General features: G+C 38.0%; 1 protein-coding gene across 1 annotated transcript; it reads left to right on the top strand.

The window, feature by feature from the left end:
• The first annotated feature begins 16918 nt into the window (after positions 1-16918).
• Positions 16919-19327, top strand: LOC148562098 (uncharacterized). Its single transcript, XM_088490813.1, has one exon. The coding sequence runs from the start codon at positions 16919-16921 to the stop codon at positions 19325-19327; it is 2409 nt and encodes an 802-aa protein (XP_088346939.1).
• The last annotated feature ends 96 nt before the right edge of the window (positions 19328-19423 follow it).

Below are 19423 nucleotides of genomic sequence, written 5' to 3'. Positions count from 1 at the left end.
CAGATAAAGATATGTAAAATATCTTTTTTTAAAGATATTTTTTAGTAATTAAAATTTAATATATATAATCAATTAAACCATTGGTTATTTTTATTAAAATTAGATTAGACAAATTAATTTGGCCGAAAAATCAATAAACCAAATTTGAACCGATCTAAATTAATATTCTTTTTTATAAAAAAATGACCCTAATAATCCTATTATAAAAAATGACTAAAATACTCCCATTATATATATATATATATTAAAAACTCTAAATCCTAATCCTATAACAACAAAGAAAAAAGAGAAAGGTTAGAATTTAAAATTTTCAAAATTTTTATATAATAATAATAAGTCATTTTTTAAAATAGAAATATTATAATTATTTTTATAAAAAAAATATTAATCTAGACTAATTTAAAATGTAATTTATCAATTTTTAATTAAATCAATTTATTTGATCTAATTTTAATAAAAAGAATATAATTTAATCAATTATATAAATTAAATTTTAATTAATAAAAAATATTTTAAAAAAATTATATTTTAAACGTGTTTATCTGAATAACTCCTTTATAATTTTACTAATTCGACTCATTCAGGTTTACCAGTGATTCAAATCGACTCACAAATTACGACTATTTTGAGTACTCTAAATCCAATAGACCAAAAACATAGAAACGTACTTTCCAAAGAACATGTCGGGCTAATGGATACAAAAGAGAGTTAAAATCTTCATTACTTTATGTGTAGAAAATTATATGAAGCTAGCCTATTCATGAAGCATATATTTCCTTTTAAGAAATGAATATTATTTGTAGAGGATAGGTATAGAGAACGAGAGATGAGAGAACGAGAGCGTGAGTGGGAAACACCGAGAGGGGTAGGTCTAGAGAACATGGCAAAGATCCGGGGTTTGGAACCGAGAGGAGTATCAGCGGCTGGAGAATGAGTCCTACTCTGTTTTTGTAAGCAACCTTCCTGAAGATATATCAAGGAGAGAGCTATATCAGTGGTTCAACTAGACAGGTTGCATCAACGATATATATCTGTCCTGGAAACAAAAAAGTGGAACGACCTATATCTTTGCCTTCATTCGGTATACAACGAAAGGAGGGGCATTGAAGGCTATAGCAAAAATGAATCGACTGAGACTGAGAGGTAAGATTGTCTTTGTGGGAGAGGCTAAGTACAGAAGAATGCCGATAACAATGAACATAAAGAATGGACAACAAGCGAAGAACACGGAAAACCTTGCGAATCAGAAGCCACATGGAGAAGAGGTGCCGACTGATGCTTTGTCAGCTGGACATGCTTTACGGACGAAGAAGGTCGATAAGGACCCGCATGGAAATAGATGGACGAAGAAGGTAGAGGTAGGAGTGGCTAAGGAAAATTTGGAATGGCTGCAGCGAAGTCCTGTAAGGGGCACGACGAAGCCTATTAACTTGGGCTCTTTGAAGGAAATGGTGGCGATAGACTTGCCTAATGTCGTCCAAGTTAGAGAATTGGGGACGTACAAAGCTCTTCTGACTTTTGATAGTGCTATCCATGCTGAAGAAGCATACACCTTGAATATGAATCGCCTTCTCTAGTTGTTCCACAGTGTATGGTGGTGGGAAAAGTTGGAGCACATTGAAACTCGTCGAGTGTGGCTTGAATGTTTTGGGATTCCCCTACATGCATGGTCTGTTGACACTTTCAAAACAATAGGGGGACAATGGGGGTAAAGTAGTTGGGTGTGATAGGAAGACGGAATTGTGCAGTGTAGGTCGAGTGCAGATTGATACGTGTGTCATGGACGTCATCCAAGAGTGGATACATATAACAGTTGGCACTAGGGGCTTCGATGTGTTCGTGAAGGAGGTTGGACATGAAGCGTGTAACCTACAATGCACGAAAATACTTGGTGATGAAGGTATGGTAAACGGTGAACTAAGGAATCGCGTTAAAGCAATTACGAGGCTAGGAGTGGGTATAGGGCAGAGACAACAAGTAGGATGTTCGCAGAAGGGTTATCAAGACAAAGAGATGTTGATGGAGGAAACACGGGGAGAGGAAAAAGACAAGGGTAGAGTTCCAACTAAGATTTTGAATGAATGGTCTAACGGTGGTAACTGTCACAATCGCGTGAATATCGTAACATATAAAGCAGTTAATGGCAACAATCAAGACTTGCATGATTCTAAGGGTGGTACCGTTATGGATGACGAGGCAGAATTTGAGAAAACAGTGTCATGCGATCTCAATGGGCTGATAAGGGGGTCCACTAAAGAAATAACAAAAGCTACTCTCCTAAGTAACATTTGGGCCAGCAAAAACAAAAAGAGGGAGGAGGGAACTAATGTCCTATTGGGCCCAACCTCATGTGAAGGTAGCGGTGATGCGACTGGGCCTGCGATGGAAAGTTCGGGTCGGGCTATCCTATTGCCTCTCAATGCCGCAAGCAAAAGGGTTCGAAGTAGCCATGGAGACACAATCGCTGGGGCTGACCACGGGGGAGGCAGGCAGACAGGGGGAGTCGGAAGACCAAGGCTGCGCTGCGGTGGGGATGCATGCACCAGGTCCGACGAAATCAAGCTGGTTCAGACCACTGGTAACGAACCCAGGATTAAGGAGGCAGCGAGCTTTATTAGCGAGGCCAACAGTGAGACGACACAGATTTGGAGGGGAGTAGGCGAGAATGGTGACTTGATCAAGGTGGGTTCGGAGGGAGCCGCGAAGAAGACTGGTGGTTTCACTCAATTGGGGCGCGAGGATCCAGCGTATTGTGAGGTAACCAGTGACGAGCTTGAACTGGGTGTAGGTGGAGGTCAGATTCTTGTTCATAGTGGAAGGAGGAGGGACATCGGACATGATGAGTGTGACTATGGAGGGAATATCCTTGGGCATGAGGAAGGTGAGAATGTTGCTGATGACAATAACACCCACTATTTGAATTTGGAGGAGCAGATGTTGGAGAATAGAAGAACCTGGGATTTGGCAAAAGAGTCAGGTGCAATGCTGTTCAATGAGGAAGATGACATTATGGCAATTCTCCAATCACAGAACGAAGAAATAGCTCGCAAAAAAAAATGGCAAAGCTGAAGGAAAAGATGCGACGTTATAGACCCAAGCATAAAAAACATGTGTGTCAAAAGAATTTAAAATGATTTTTAGCTCTTGGAATGTTAGGGGGTTACGGGGTGATGGTAAAATAAGAATGGTGAGAGACTTAAAGAACAAACATAGGGTAGATCTGTTGGGTTTGATTGAGACAAAAAGACAGATAGTGACAAGATTTGATAGCAAGAATACAGGGGTAAGATGGTGCGAGATGGGAATATGTTGGTTCTGTTGGTGCATCAGGTCGACTTTTGTTAGTATAGGATAAATTAGCTTTTAATATGAATAACTGTTATAAGGGTGAGAGGAGGCTGAGTATTGAAGGGATCCTGGTAAAGAAGGGCTTCAATTGTGCTTTTTTCTTAGTCTATGGTGCACATAGGAGGTATGCAAAAATACAGGTATGGGAGGAGCTGAGCTACATGGCTGGGTTATGTCAGGTTCCTAGTTGTTACATGGGAGACTTTAATGAAATAGCCCAGGTGGAGGAGAGAAAAGGTACCGTTATTCTACCTTGGTCAGCGGAAGATTTCAAAGAGTTGGATACAAGATATGCATTTAGTGGATTTGCCACTCTCTTATCAAAAGTTCACATGGTTTCGGGGACGTTCATGTAGTCGGATAGACAGAGCTCTGGTTACTTTGGAATGGTTAGAGGAGTTTTCCGAGACCCGATTACGAGGTGGGCCAAGGGGTTTGTCAAGTCACTGTCCTATAATAGTGGAAGATAAGAAGCTGCGATGAGGTCCAAGGCCATTCCGAAGCCTAGATTCCTGGTTTACACAGGAAGGCTTTCTCAGAATGGTTAAAGAGGAGTGGAGAGGTTTGGAGGAGATGCAATTCACAGAAAAGTTGAAGGCTTTGACGGTTCCATTAAGGAGGTGGCATAGGGCCAATTTCGGAGAGATGGACAAGAAGATTACGAGGTTTGAGGAAGAAATTAAGAAGATTGATGATATGGTCAGCAATGGAGTGTATGATGGAACGATGGAGGCTCGAAGAAAGGCACTGGTTACTTGCTGTGAGAGGTGGTATGTGAGAAAAGAAGTTCACTGGAAACAGATGTCCAGGTCTCGGCAAGCTAAAGATATGGACAAAAATACAAGATTCTTCCATAATATAGCGTCGGCAAGAAGGAGGAATAACAGGATTGATATACTGTTAATCAATGGCAGACTGATCAAGGATCAAGCTAGAATAAAATTGGCTATTAGAGAATTCTACAAGGAGTTATATCACTAGGAAAACTCACATATGATATATTTTAGGGACAGTCTGGTGGGTAGGATTGATCAGGAAGATTCTGTGCATCTGGAGGCGATGCCGTTGGCTGAGGAGATCAGAGACGTTGTGTGGGATTGTGAGTCTTCTAAGGCACCAGGTTGTGACGGGTACAACATGAATTTTATCAAGAGGTGTTGGGATGAGATTGGGCCTAAGTTCATGGCAGCAGTAATGAGGTTCTTTTGGACATCCAGGTTACCGGCGGATTCTAATATCACTTGGGTGGCATTAGCACCTAAGTTCATTGGTGCAAGGGAGATTAAAGACCTGCGACCTATTAGTATGGTTAGGTGCATTTACAAGGTTATCTCCAAGGTGCTGGTTAGGAGGATGAGATCAGTGATGCCAGCGTTAGTAGGGGAGACTCAGAGTGCATTTGTAAAGGGAAGGAAAATACATGACGGAGTGCTTATCGCATGTGAAACTGTTAACTGGCTCAAACTGAGGAAAAAGGAGGCAGCAATTATCAAGCTAGATTTTCAAAAAGTATATGATAGAGTGAAGTGGAGCTTTGTGGACATAGTGTTGCAAAAGATGGGATTTGGGCATAGATGGAGATCCTGGGTTAGGCAGTGCGTGGCCACCGCATCTATGTCGATTCTAATAAATGGTTCGCCATTCAAAATGGAAAGAGGTTTGAGACAGAGTGACCAACTTTCTCATTTTCTGTTTGTTCTCGTTGTGGATGTACTACATCGAATGATTGTGGAGGTAGTCAGGGACGGACGTATTTCACCTTTATTGATTGGGAGAGATAGAATAGAGTTGTCTCATCTTCAGTTTGCTGACGATACAATTCTATTTTGTCCACCAGAAGAGGAGACTATTAAGAATTACAAGTCGAGCTTGATTCTGGTAAATTGTGATGAGCAGTGGGTCCAGCATATGTGCTGCTTGTTAGGTTGTAAGGGTGGTTCCCTCCCAGTTAAATACCTGGGTATCCCCTTAGGAGATAATCCGAGGGCGGTGAAGACCTGGAAGCCTATAATAGACAAAGTGGAGGAGAAGCTCAGTCTGTGGAAAGCAAAAATAATCAACAAAGCTGGAAAGTTGGTGCTGATCAAATCAGTTTTAAATAGTTTGCCAGTGTATTACTTGGGTTTATTCAAGATGCCAAAAGCTGTTGCTGAGAAACTGATTTCCTTACAGAGAAGGTTTCTGTGGAGCAAAGAGGATGGAAGAAATGGGATGGCACTAGTAAGATGGGAGGTGGTGCAGGCCCCGAAAAAACTAGGCGGACTAGGAGTTAGAGATGCTATGGTTCGAAACACAGCCATGATGTTTAAGTGGTGGTGGAGGTTTGCAAAGGAAGAGTGTCCGTTGTGGAAGAAAGTGGTATGTTCTTGTAATAATCTGAATCTTAATGAGCTACTGTCAACTCAAGTGCTACCTACTAGAGGAGGCCTATGGAAAGATATATGCCAGTTACATATAACGAACCAACATATCAGGGATAAGATGATTAAAGGCTTGTCCATGGAGATTGGTGATGGGCGGTGCACTCGATTTTGGGATGATGTATGGTTGCTTTGTGGATCTTTGAAGGATCGATTCCCTAGGCTTTTCTCTGTTTCAAACCAATGTGGATCTGTTATAGGGGATTGTGGATTTGGAACTTCGAATGGAGGAGGGAACTATTTCAATGGGAGTTGAAACTCCTGAGTCATTTACATGAGGAGTTGAGACCTGTGAAACTAGTGAATAACAGAGAGGATAGTGTGGTGTGGAAATATGATACACAAGGTGTTTATTCAACTAACTCGTTTGTGTAGGAGGAAATACTACCCCAGTGGATTACTAGCTACAGCTTCACTAAGACCATCTGGAAAGGTTTAGTTCCACCAAGAGTAGAGATGTTTACGTGGTTTGTCCTGATAGGTAGGGTAAATGCAAAAGAAAGACTTAGCTGGTTTGGGGTTATCAGCTAGGAAGATAACGTCTGTGTTTTATGTAACAAAGATGTGGAAGCTGTAAACCATTTGTTTCTAGGCTGTAATTTTGCTTGGCATGTGTGGATTGCTTGGATTTCGGTGTTTGGCCGACAATGGTGCGCTCCGGGCTCGTTGAAAGAACACTATCTATGTTGGACAGAGAAACCGGGGAGTAAAGAGGATCGAGAGCAATGGTTGAGGTGCTTCTGTGCGATCGTTTGGAACATCTGGTTAGAAAAGAATCGAAGGATTTTTCAGAATAAAGACGAGGGTGTTGAAGAAATTATCGACATGACCATATTGAACTCCAACGAGTGAAAAGGTGTTGACCCTTTTAGTTGTTGATAATTATGTCGGAAATGACATAGGGATTATTTTGTGTTGTTGAGTTATCTCTAAGAATTGATTCATGTGTATGTCTGGTTTATTGCTCTAATTTATTGTGTTGAGCTTTTTATTTTTTTAAAAAAAAAAAAGAATATTATTTGTACGCTAGCTAATTAATTTAAATAAATTCTAGTTGATCTAAGAGCATCTATGCATCCCGATTGGTCTATTCAACGTGGCAACTCTCACAAACGCGTGAAATATACTTGGAAATAATATATACACTTGGAAGGTGTTCATTGTAAGTCGTAGCTTGTAACTTGTAAAACTTGACATCTTTAGTTTTTTTATACTATTTCATAATTTTGTTGCAAATTAAAATTGATTTCATTATGAGAATTTGTGGTGGTCGAGACGTCGTTGAAACATCTACAAGACTCGTTGGTCGTACATCATTGACACAGCCTTGTCAATGCCTACATAATTTTCTAATTTGACTATGAATAACCATTAATGTTTACATACTAAAACTTTAGATATTGGTAAAATATATATTAAATTAGTTAAAGATCAAATTATATCAAAACAACCTTAAATATCATTACGATTGTTTATGAATATATATACAATTATTTAAGATAAAATTACATCAAAATAACTTAAATATCATTACAATTATTTATAATATTTTATAAAATAATTATTCTCCACGTACAAGCGCTTTTTCCATATAAGTTTTTACAAGTCATTTATATTCACATACTTCACATCATTACTACACGTTCTTTTTCTTTTTTTTTTTTCATCGTCATCAACACCACCTCTTTCTCCTCATCCTCTTTCTCCTTCTTTTTTCATTGAAATTTTTTTTCCTTCTTTCTTTTTGTCTTTCTCCTCCATCATCATTTATCTCCTTACTGAAGATAATGAATAATTTAGAACGAAATTAATTATTATTATTTAAAGTCCAATCAAGTGGTTGAGGTGTGGTTCAATTAAAAAAAAATATAGTATTAGAAGAAACATTTTTTCTGTATTTGTAGCAAATTTTGGTGTAACACAAAGATTTTGGGTGTAATACGAAAATATTTAGGTATATTTTAAGAATTTTTGGTGTATTTTATTCTAATAAGTTCGGCAAAATTCAAAACTTTTAGCTTCCTCTTCCTCCTCCTCATCTTCTACTGCTTCATCATTTTTTTTCATCATCATCATCTTCTTCTTCTTTTTTTCTTATTCATCTTTTTCTTTTTGTTTTACCTTCTCAAGTTTCTTCTTGTTTTACTCTCTTAACAATAATAAAAACAAAAAAATCAAACAAAGAAGAAGAAGAAACACATAATGCTACAAAATTACTTGGAAGAGGATGAACTTACATTCATTTAACTAAAAGAAAAAAAGATATAAGGAAAAAAGAAGAGAAAATGCAGCATTAAAAGAGATATTTTTCTATATTTGCAGCAAATTTGGATGTAACACGAAGATATTTGAGTGTATTTTAAAAATTTTGGGTGTATTTTTATTCTAATAAGTTCTGCATAATTTAAAACTCTTCCTCTTCCTTCTTCTCATCTTCTGCTGCTGCTTTTTTTTTTCATCATCATCACCATCTTCTTCTTCTTTTTTTTTCTTATTCGTCTTTTCCTTTTTGTTTTACCTTCTCAAGTTTCTTCTTGTTTTACTCTCTTAACAAGAATAAAAATAAAAAAATCAAACAAAAAAGAAGAAGAAACACATAATGTTGCAAAATTACTTGGAAGATGATGAACTTACGTTCATTTAATTAGAAGAAAGAAAGAAATAAAGAAAAAAAGAAGAAAAATGTAGCATTAGAGAAAATATTTTTCTGTATTTGTTGTAAATTTGGGTGTAATACGAAGATATTTGGGTGTATTTTAAGAATTTTAGGTGTATTTTTATATAATTCAAAACTCTTTCTCTTTCTCTTCTGCCTCCTCATCTTCTACTGCTTCTTCTTCCTCATCTTCTTATTTCGTTTTCTTATAATTCTTCTTGGAAGAAAAAATCAAACAAAGAAGAAAAAAAATCATAATGTTGCAAAATCAATAGAAAGAGAAAGAGAAAAAAAATGTAGCAACAATAACAACAATAAAAGCAACCACGATGAGAATGAAATACGCGAAAAAGAAGAAGAATAAATGCGAAGAAAAAGGAGGAGGAATGCAAAGAAGAAGGAGAAGAAGAAGGAGGAAAAGGAGGAAGAGAAAGAATGTCGAATACAAACGTTGAAGAAGAACCATTTCTCGTTTAACGCTATTCAAAGTTGAGGAAACGCGTATTTATACGTTCTCTAAATTGAGGGTTGTTTTTGTTGAATTTGGGCTAAAACTTGTATGCTAAAACGATTTGTACGTGTAACAAGTCTCTTTATAAAAAGGTATATTTCATCAATACAATTTTTAATCCACAAGAACCGATATTTTTATCCAAATTGAACATGCATCAATAATAATCAATAATCATGTATTTAAACAATTATTGTATATGTATTTTTTTAAACAACAATAATTATTTATTACGTATTATATTATTTATGAATAATAATTTAGTCATAAATAATACTAAGACAAAATATATAAAATATAAGTTTATCATAAAAGAAAAAAAATGATAACACAAAAGTAAAAATTCAAAAAAATACTCTACCAAGTAAAGAGATAAATTTAAATATTTTGTGTGTATTATACATGATAATAAAATAAAATTAAGAAGAACACAAATAAAAAAAAATTCAAGCAGACTGACTAAAATGATCATGGAATGTATTTAATTTTATACGTGATACAAGAATATATTTTAAAACTCAAGTATTTTTATCCCACTACTGTTAAACCAATAATGTTATATCGAACATAATGTTGCACGATAAAAGATGAGCATAGACATAAATTTAACGTGGTAGAGATGCAAAAACTTAGATCTAAGTGATTAAACATGTATGAACAGAATAATGAATAATGATAATACAAGAGAAAGGTGGAAACTCACATTCAGTCGACTTCACATGAAGTTATTTTTGGATAAATGACACGTGTTATCATTTGGTTTAAAAAAATCGATTTATTTTATACAAATGATTTAATTAAAAAATAATTGATATAACTATGATGTTAAATTTTTCACCGTATTTTATTTTAAAAATAAATTAACTAATTTAAATTGAAAAATTGTAGTTAATTGTTTACTATATAATTTTTTTAACCAAAATTATAATTAAAAATTATTAAAAAATAAAATTATCTAGTATATTAGACCAGCTCAATGTTAATCAGATTTTTTATTTCTATTATAAAATATAAAAAAAATTAATTCTAAAAAAAAACATGTTATTTTTTAGGATTTAATTTTTTAGGTAAAAAATATAAATAAGCCATGGAGAGATTAATTTGACATGAATAAGCCAAATGAAAAACTGATTCACGAATCAACTATTGCACAAATTCATGTAGTTCGAATCAGCATATATCGAACTTGATATGAATGTAATTCGAAACAAGTTAGTTCAAATTACATGCACATGTGAATAAAGAATAATTCGAATCGATGCAATTCAAATTACATGCACACGTGAATAAAGCATAATTCGAATCGATGCAATTCAAATTACAGGTGGTTAAATCGATACAAGCTTATTCGAATTAGCTTGAGCACGAAACCCTACATAATTCGAACCTACCCGATTCGAATTACTCTTGTTTTGTCACTAGTAGTAATTCGAATTGACCTGTTTCGAATTACAGTAGATTTGGCTATAAAAGGAGTTCGAATCCATCCCATTCGAATCACTTTTCCACTCTCAGACCCCACCAAATCCCAGAGAAAACGACCCAAATTTACTCCGACAAAGGCTCGAGCTGACTATTTAGCTGATGGGGGACGATCTAGGTAGACTATATCGGTTGGATGGAGTGGCTCATATTGCCAGGGTCATCAACGACGAGGTTAGTAGATAATTTTTTAGCTGGTGGTTTATATTTGTGGTTCTGCATGTGGCTTGTGTTGGCGGTATTACATGTGGTTTATTAAAGTGGTTTTATTTGCGGTTTTGTTGGCGGTTTATGTTAGTGGTTTACGTTAGTAGTTTTGCATGTGGTATTGTTAGTGGTTTTTGTTTAGTAGTTTTGCATGTGGGATTCTTAGTGGCTTTGGATGTGGTTTATGTTAGTGGTTTACGTTAGTGGTTTCTGTTAGTGGTTTTGGTTAGTGGTATTGCGTACGATTGATTTTAGTGGTTTTGTAGATAAGTTTTGTTGATGGTTTATGTTAGCGGTTTTGTTGGTGGTATTGGAAGTGATTTTGTATGCGGTTTATGTTAGTGGTTTTGCATGTGTTTTTTGTAAGTGGATTTGCACGTAGTTTATGTATGCGGTTTATGTTACCGGTTTATGCATGCGGTTTTAGTGGTGGTTTATTATATTGCTTTTGTATGTGTTTTTGTCAGTGGTTTCCATAAGTGGTTTATGTTGTTAGTTGTTTTGTTAGTGGTTTTGTAAGTGGTTATAATTATGCGGTCAATGTAATGTGCAGCCCCAGCGTTGCATATCGAGCATGCGGCGGTAGCAGGGCATGCAACTCGATGAGAGATACGTTCCGTACTTGCAGATGGCCGGATTATACCATCTTGCGAGGCTGAACGATAGATGGTTCGGATTAGATGAGCCCCTTGTCAGTGCATTCGTCGAGCGGTGGCGTCCGGAAACGCACACCTTCCACATGCCGTTCGGAGAGTGCACGATCACACTTCAGGACGTGGCATACCAGTTGGGTTTGCCAGTGGACGGGCGTTATGTCAGTGGTTGCCTTACAGATTTCTAGATATACATCCAAGGTGGCCGTCCAGCTTGGGTGTGGTTCCAGGAGTTGCTTGGAGTGATTCCTCCTCCCAGCCAAGTTCAGAAGTTCGCAGTAAACTGCACCTGGTTCCAGGAGACTTTTGGGGAGTGCCCCGCGGGAGCCGATGAGGAGACTGTGCGGCGCTTTGCTCGTGCCTATATCATGATGTTGTTGGGCACTCATCTGTTTGCCGACAAGTCCGGCAACCGTATTCACATCAGATGGCTTCCCTACATAGCTAAGCTTGAGGAGATGGGTACTTACAGCTGGGGGTCTGCAGCACTAGCATGGTTGTACCGATACATGTGCCGAGTGGCGAACAGACATGTGGTGAAGTTAGCAGGCCCACTTCAGTTACTTCAGTCCTGGATCTTTTAGCGCTTTCCTAGGTTTAGGCCTGCTGGGTATGATACGTGTAGCTGGCTGTGGGCCTCGAGGTACCCTACTCGGACTTTTCTATTTCAAGTTAAAATAGTTAATTCCATGTACGCTTGTTATGTTATACAAATATGTCACACTTTTAATTAGCTATAACACCGATGTGAGATGCAGGTGGTCTGGTTACAACCCTTCCGGTAGCGAGAAGGGACCTAGAGTGCAGATGTGGAGACTGAGGATAGACATGTTACAGGCCAGGAATGTGAGTATACTAACCGCCTATGTTTATTTAATTAATTAAGCTTTATGACTTTGGAGCATGAATTGGCCTGACAATATTGAAATTTTTGTGCAGTTCATCTGGATGCCATATAGCTCCCCCGAGGTACTACATGTTGTGCATCTGGAGGTGTTGGAGCCTCGGCATACGGTGATATGGCGGTCTGTGACGTCACTAATATACTTTGCCGTGATAGAGTGGCATCAGATAGATAGGGTTTTACCGCAGTTTGGCGGAGTCCAGCCCCGTCCCCAGCCCGCCCTGAACATTGACTTTCTGATGTCGAAGGACGGGAGAGGCGGTGAGCGTATGTTCCCATCCGCTTTGTAGTTCTAGCATCTTCATTGGGAGAGCCGTGTGGACCACATTATCTGGTTCGATGTTGTCGCAGACCCTAAACCCTCACATGACTTCCTGGAGTGGTGGAGTCAGCATGGAAAGAGGTTCTTGTCACCAGATATGTATTTGGGGGATTCAAGAGCCGTTTCTATTCTTGTGGAGGCGACGCAGAGGGGCGCTGGGCGAGTTCCCGATATGGATCGTGTTGACGACGTGCCAAATAGGCGTCGGGTCGAGAGGAGAGCTCGTGTGGGGACACGACGGAGCCAGCGTGAGTGGAGGTGGCTGGACCAAGCTATGGACGAGGGTGACGCGACGGTGGACGTGGAGGTAGACGACGAGGGCACGGAGGCAAACGGAGAGCGCGTGCTGCGAAGGACGATCACGGTGATCATGGTGACGACGACAACGATGATCAGCACGGGCCCGTGGGGGAGAGGGGACGTTGGAGGGCATGCTGGAGTTGGGGGTGTTAGACCCCTCGGCGGATGCTGTAAGTCTTGACACTTAACAGGGCCTCATCTTTATCCTGAAATTGCTGACCAACCTGAAACTCTGTCAGACCTGCAGACCCTTCCGCATCTCTAGCGCCAAATCCAGCAGGCTGCTCAGGAACCCTCTCCTGCCTCATGGCATCCAAGTCCAAAGATGAAAAATGTGGAGGGTACTGCTGTGTGGCAGAGCTAGAACCACCTCCCGCGCCTGTAGGCTCACTCGCTCCAATATCATCGCCATTGTCATCAGTAATCATATCCGGCTCCACATCATCGTCCTCTGGATCATCCAACAATCCATCTCCAACCCCAGCCGGTGCAGCACATTGTAAAGAGGTCAGCAGAAATTCTCCTGTTCCAACCTCGTCGCCTTCACTACCGTTGAGATCAACAACGAACGAAGGGGAGGCGACAGGCTGGACAGGTGGCTCGTACACAGGGACGGAGGAAGAAGCAACGGCATGTCTGGAGCTAGAACTGTCTACCGTGCCTAAAGTGGGGGTATTCCGGTTCGAACCCCCGAGCTGGATACCACATCAACCAACTTTGCCAACAGCTCTGGTGACCTCACTTCGGGAAACTGCCGGCGACAATGAAACATGACCTGCAAGTCCTCATCACTCCCGATCGTGAAAGAATCATACTTCATGGTTTCTTGGAGCACCGTGATTGGAATGCGATAGAAAAACTTCTTAACCCGTTTCACACCTTCCAGACCAAGTTTCACCAGTACAGAGTTAACAAGGTTATCATAGCTCGTCGTAGGCCTCACGAAAATACTGAGAGGATCCTTATCAGTGAACTTCACACCGGAACGTGTTTTCCTTTTAATCGAACCTCTGTGGTGAACCAACGCTACAAAATTCTTCTCACTAGCCATTTTTCCCCTCTAAGGAGAGCAACTCACGTTCACACCATATATATACAGGTCTGGTCCTCACTAATTCGAATTAGCCTAGTTCGAATTGTATATGGTGTAATTCGAATCAGCATCTTTCGAATTACATAGGACTTGGTATTCGTGAGTAAATCGAATCAGCCTGGTTCGAATTACTGTTAGTGTGTAATTCGAACTAGGTGAATTCGAATTACATGTTTTGGGTGACTCCTCATAATTCCAATCAACATGATTCGAATTATATATAAATGAAGTTCGAGCTTAGCTGATTCGAACTACATATTAATGTGTTTTGGTTGATTGATGAAGCTGAATTCGGATTGGCTTAATCATGTAAATTTGTGCTCTCCTTGGCTTATTTAGATTTTTTACCCTAATTTTTTTTATTGTATTTTCATTAAGTTTGCACAAAATTCACCTATTACATTGACTAAACTTATTTATTTACGTAAAGTTTGTTTATGGACTCAGCAAACTTGTTTACGTTTTAATACGATTTGAATTGTATTAGTATATTTTTATTTTTTAATCAATTTAATTTTATTTAAATAATTAAAATTTTAAATTATAAAATTTGTATTAGTTTGTAATTTAAATTAATGATTTATAAAATTGTATATATTCGTATTATTGTACTCATATGATTAATTATATTTATTCGATTTTTTTTAAAAAAACAACGGTCGTTAATTTTTAACTAACAAATAAATACACTTATATTATTTTTAAATTAAATTTTTTTAAGTAAATGTACTCTTATTATTTTAATTTTTTAATTTAAATAAACATATTCGTATTATTTTAAATAAAATTTAAATAAACGTACTCATATTATTTTAAGTAAGTATATTCTTTTAATTTAAAAATAATATAAATATATTTAAATATAAAAATTAACAACCGTTATTTTTTTTAAATTGAATAAATATAATTAATCATATGAGTACAATAATACGAATACATACAATTTTATAAATTATATCTATTTAAATTTTAAATTACAAATAAATACAAATTTTATAATTTAAAATTTTAATTATTTAAATAAAATTAAATTAATTAAAAAATAAAAATATACTAATTCAATTCAAATCGTATTAAAACATAAACAAGGTTGCTAAGTCATTAAACAAACTTTACGTAAATAAATAAGTTTAGTCAATGTAATAGGTGAATTTTGTGCAAACTTTATGAAAACACAATAAAAAAATTAAATCCTAAAAAATAACATGATTTTTTTAGAATTAAATTTTTTTATATTTTATAATAGAAAAAAAAACCAGATTAACATTGAACTGGTCCAATATATTAGATAATTTTATTTTTTTAATAATTTTTAATTATAATTTTGGTTAAAAAAATTATATAGTAAACAATTAACTATAATTTCTCAATTTGAATTAGTCAATTTATTTTTAAAATAAAATATGGAGAAAAATCTAACATAATAGCTATATCAATTGGTTTTTTAATTAAATCATTTAATAAACAGATTTTTTTTAAACCAAATAGTAACACATGTCGTCCATCCAAAAAAAATTTGATGTGAAATCGACTCCAGGTGAATTTTTGTCTAAGAAAAAAAATTAGAGTGCTAGCAAACTACCATTCATGAAAAAATGATAAAATATTAATTATCTTAAATAATTTAGATATGTGATTACAAAATCGACAGAACATCTATTAAAAAGTGGTTTGAATAAAAGGTATATAAATAGCGAAAGGTAGAGAAAAAACTAAGATTATACATGAGATGGTTAACAAAAATCTATGTATAAAAGATTTTATTGTTTACATAATATATGATAGGATATAATATCGTTATTTGATTTATGTAGCTACTCCCATGTGCTAAGAGGAAAAGAATTTGTCATTTTTGCTATATGGAATAATTATAATATTTACTTAAAATTTAAATCAATTTTATTTGATCTTTATTCATATTTAAGTGCAACCTAATAATGGAAGCCAAGAACTAAGATATTGAAATAATACAACTCCTAAAAACTGTAGTGATAAAAATCGTTTCTCATTGTTTGACGATTAAAACATCCCACCACAGAAAAGCGGTCGGCGCCCGATAAAATGGTCCGTGTAATTAAGTTTTGGATCATCGAATATCCGTAAGTTATTATATATGATGAGAAAGAAGTTGATTTTACGAAACTTTTCAGCAGCTGGAGAAAAAAAGACTCCATAGTTCTTTATACACGGTGACATACTAATACTAAAAATATAAATAGATGTTGACGTGTACCTCGCTAAGTTCAGAATTAGCATCAACATCAGCAAACCGACCATAAATTCCGGTAACAAATAAATCCAAACTGAAACAATCATTTGACTAAAAACACACGTGAGTCACACATTATCCTCTAGCCGTTATCAATAACAACGGAACTCATCAACTGATCCACGAATATCGGAACAATCAAGTAACATACAGCACTCCATTTCATCTATAAAACCAAACCTAAAAAACCTAGGAAAGCCAGGTTACATTTTACTAATTCTAGTTTATTTCTCTTATTTTCTGATAATACTCATTCTTACTTGAGTGTCGGAGTGCTTGTTGCAGGTGCTCCCGCCGCCGTGTTTCAAGGTGCCGAGGTTCTCTTGCAACGTTGCTCCCTGGACGACATATAAGCTCTCCAAAAGACACAAGCAGCTAACTTTGACGCCGTATACCTCGGTTCGCCTAGGACGGAACATTTGGCGCCCACCGTGGGGCCCGAAAGTCACACTAGCCCCACTCTTTTTTCATATAGTATATTGTATCTTCTTTCTACGCAGGGTTTCTCAACCTTCACACATGGCCGATAATGGAGTTCATCAATCCACCCAAGCCGAGCTCATGGCCCAGATGGCCTAGCTACAAGCAGAAGTCAAGAGACTTGCCGAATTATCAACCCTGAACAACGCCAGCAAACAGGAAGACAATTCCAAAGGCTCAACCCAGGGCGGCGTAGACCTTTTGGGTGTCAACCCCCCAAAGGAGAAGCTGACCTTAGATAATCCGTTCTCTGAAGATATCACAAATTACCAGATGCCAAAGCACTTTACACTACCTTCCTCGCTCGAGCCATATAAGGGGATTGGTGACCCCCGGGCTCATATTAAAAAATTTCAATCTATGATGTTTTTTAATGGACCTAATAACGAACCTGTGCTTTGCAGAGCTTTCCCTACTTACCTTGACGGAGCTGCTCTACTTTGGTTTTCAAAGTTACCTGCTGGGTCAATCTCTTCTTTTGAAGAGTTAGCAAGGTCCTTCATAGACTACTTTGCAGCAGCACGAATTTACGTACACGGATCGGACTACCTCAGCACTATCCGCCAGGGTCCCCAAGAAAGTTTGAAAGATTATATGACCAGATTTACAGAAGCGACCATGGAAATACAAGACCTGAACCCAGCCGTCCACCTACACGCCCTCAAGGCTGGTCTACGGCTTGGAAAGTTCAGAGAAACAATCGCAATCACAAAGCCGAAGACGTTAGAGGAATTTCGAGAAAGAGCGGCCGGACAAATGGAGATCGAAGAACTCCGTGAAGCCAACAGAACAGAAAGAAAACCTAGAAAAGAGGAAGATAGGATACCAAGGTCGGCGATTAATAAAGAGCTCGCCAAACCGTTCAAGCTCACCCCAAAATTCGACAACTACACCAGGTTCAACACAAGGAGGGAAAAGATAATCAAAGAAATACTCAACACTAAAATCATCAAACCACCAGCAAGGGCTGGGAGCTACCAGGATCAGAGATTTGTCGACAAAAGTAAACACTGTGTCTTCCACCAAAAGTACAGACACACAACCGACGAGTGCGTGATAGCTAAAGATCTATTGGAGAGATTAGCTAGACAAGGCCTCCTAGATAAATACATCGAAGGAAGAAAACACAAAGAGGGAGATAGAGACAAAGAAGAACGCCAACAAACCTCGGCGAAGAAGGAAGCCAATAAATGGCCCAACAACTCACCACCTAAAGGGGTCATAAACTGCATATCAGGAGGATTCGCCGGAGGAGGTGAAACAAACTCGGCAAGAAAGCGCAGCTATCGCACAATGCTGGCAATAGAAGGGACAACACCACGTAGCAGCAAGGATGCATCTGACCTAGAAATCACTTTCAACCAAGAGGATATATCCTCGGCCGCACCACACTCAGACGATCCAGTAGTAATTTCTATCCAGACAGGCGACTTGTTGGTAAGAAAAGTCCTCCTGGACCCAGGTAGCAGTGCCGATGTTCTGTTTTATACTACTTTTTTAAAAATGAAAATATCCGAAAGACTTATACAACCCTCCTCCAGAGAATTAGTCGGATTCTCTGGAGAAAGGGTGCCAATCAAGGGTTACATATGGTTGAGGACAATGATGGGAAATCACCCATTATCACGCACCATTGACATACAATATCTTATAGTTGACTGCCCTAGTCCTTATAACATTATCCTTGGAAGACCTGCCCTGAACATGTTCAAGGCAATAGTTTCAACTTTTCATCTATGTGTCAAATTCCAGGCACAGGACGGAGCGATAGCGACACTCCATTCAGACCGGCAACAAGCTCGACAATGCTATAATGCAAGCCTAAGAAGGTCGGCTCCGAGACAAGGGTTCCAGCAAGAGGTCAAAGTAATTCATAACACAAGTGAGGTACTCTCTCTGGCAGAGCTTGACCCTCGTGAGGACACCCAAGAAAGGCCTCAACCAGCAGACGAACTACAAGAAGTCCAGCTGACGGCGAAGCCTGAACAAGTTACATACATCGGTCAAGCACTACAAGGTAAAGAAAGAACCAAGCTTGTAAAAGTATTGCAAGACAACGCGGACCTATTTGCTTGGACTCCAGCAGATATGCCAGGAATAGATCCAAACATAATCTGCCACAAGCTCACTACCAACCAAACAAACCGACCTATAGCCCAGAAGAAAAGGAATCTCGGAGCAGAAAAATCAAAGGCAGCACTAGAAGAAACCAAGAAACTGCTCAAAGCTAACTTCATCAAAGAAATCAGATTTACCACATGGCTTTCAAACGTGGTAATGGTAAGGAAAAACTCAGGTAAATGGCGCATGTGTGTCGACTTTACAGATTTAAATAAGGCATGCCCCAAAGATGCCTATCCTTTACCTTGTATTGATAAACTCGTAGACAGTGCATCAGGTTTCAAAAGCTTGAGCTTCATGGATGCATACTCTGGTTACAACCAGATACTCATGCATCCAGAAGACCAAAGCAAAATGGCATTTATAACTGAGCATGGAAATTTTTGTTATAGAGTAATGCCATTTGGTCTAAAGAATGCAAGTGCAACCTACCAACGCCTGATGGACAAGGTATTCCATCACCAAATAGGTCGGAACATGGAAATTTATGTCGACGATATGGTCGCCAAGACCACCCAGGAGAAGTCACACTGCGACAACCTTAAAGAGATATCCGAATAGATACGAGCATACAAGATGAAACTCAACCCAGAAAAATGCGCCTTTGGGGTGCAAGGAGGCAAATTCCTCGGATTTATAACCCCGAAAAATGCGAAG

The sequence above is a fragment of the Arachis ipaensis genome, chromosome B6 (genome assembly GCF_059453495.1).
Source record: "Arachis ipaensis isolate K30076 ecotype BB chromosome B6, ASM5945349v1, whole genome shotgun sequence".
Classification (NCBI taxonomy): domain Eukaryota; kingdom Viridiplantae; phylum Streptophyta; class Magnoliopsida; order Fabales; family Fabaceae; genus Arachis; species Arachis ipaensis.
This window is presented reverse-complemented; position numbering and strand designations above follow the sequence as displayed.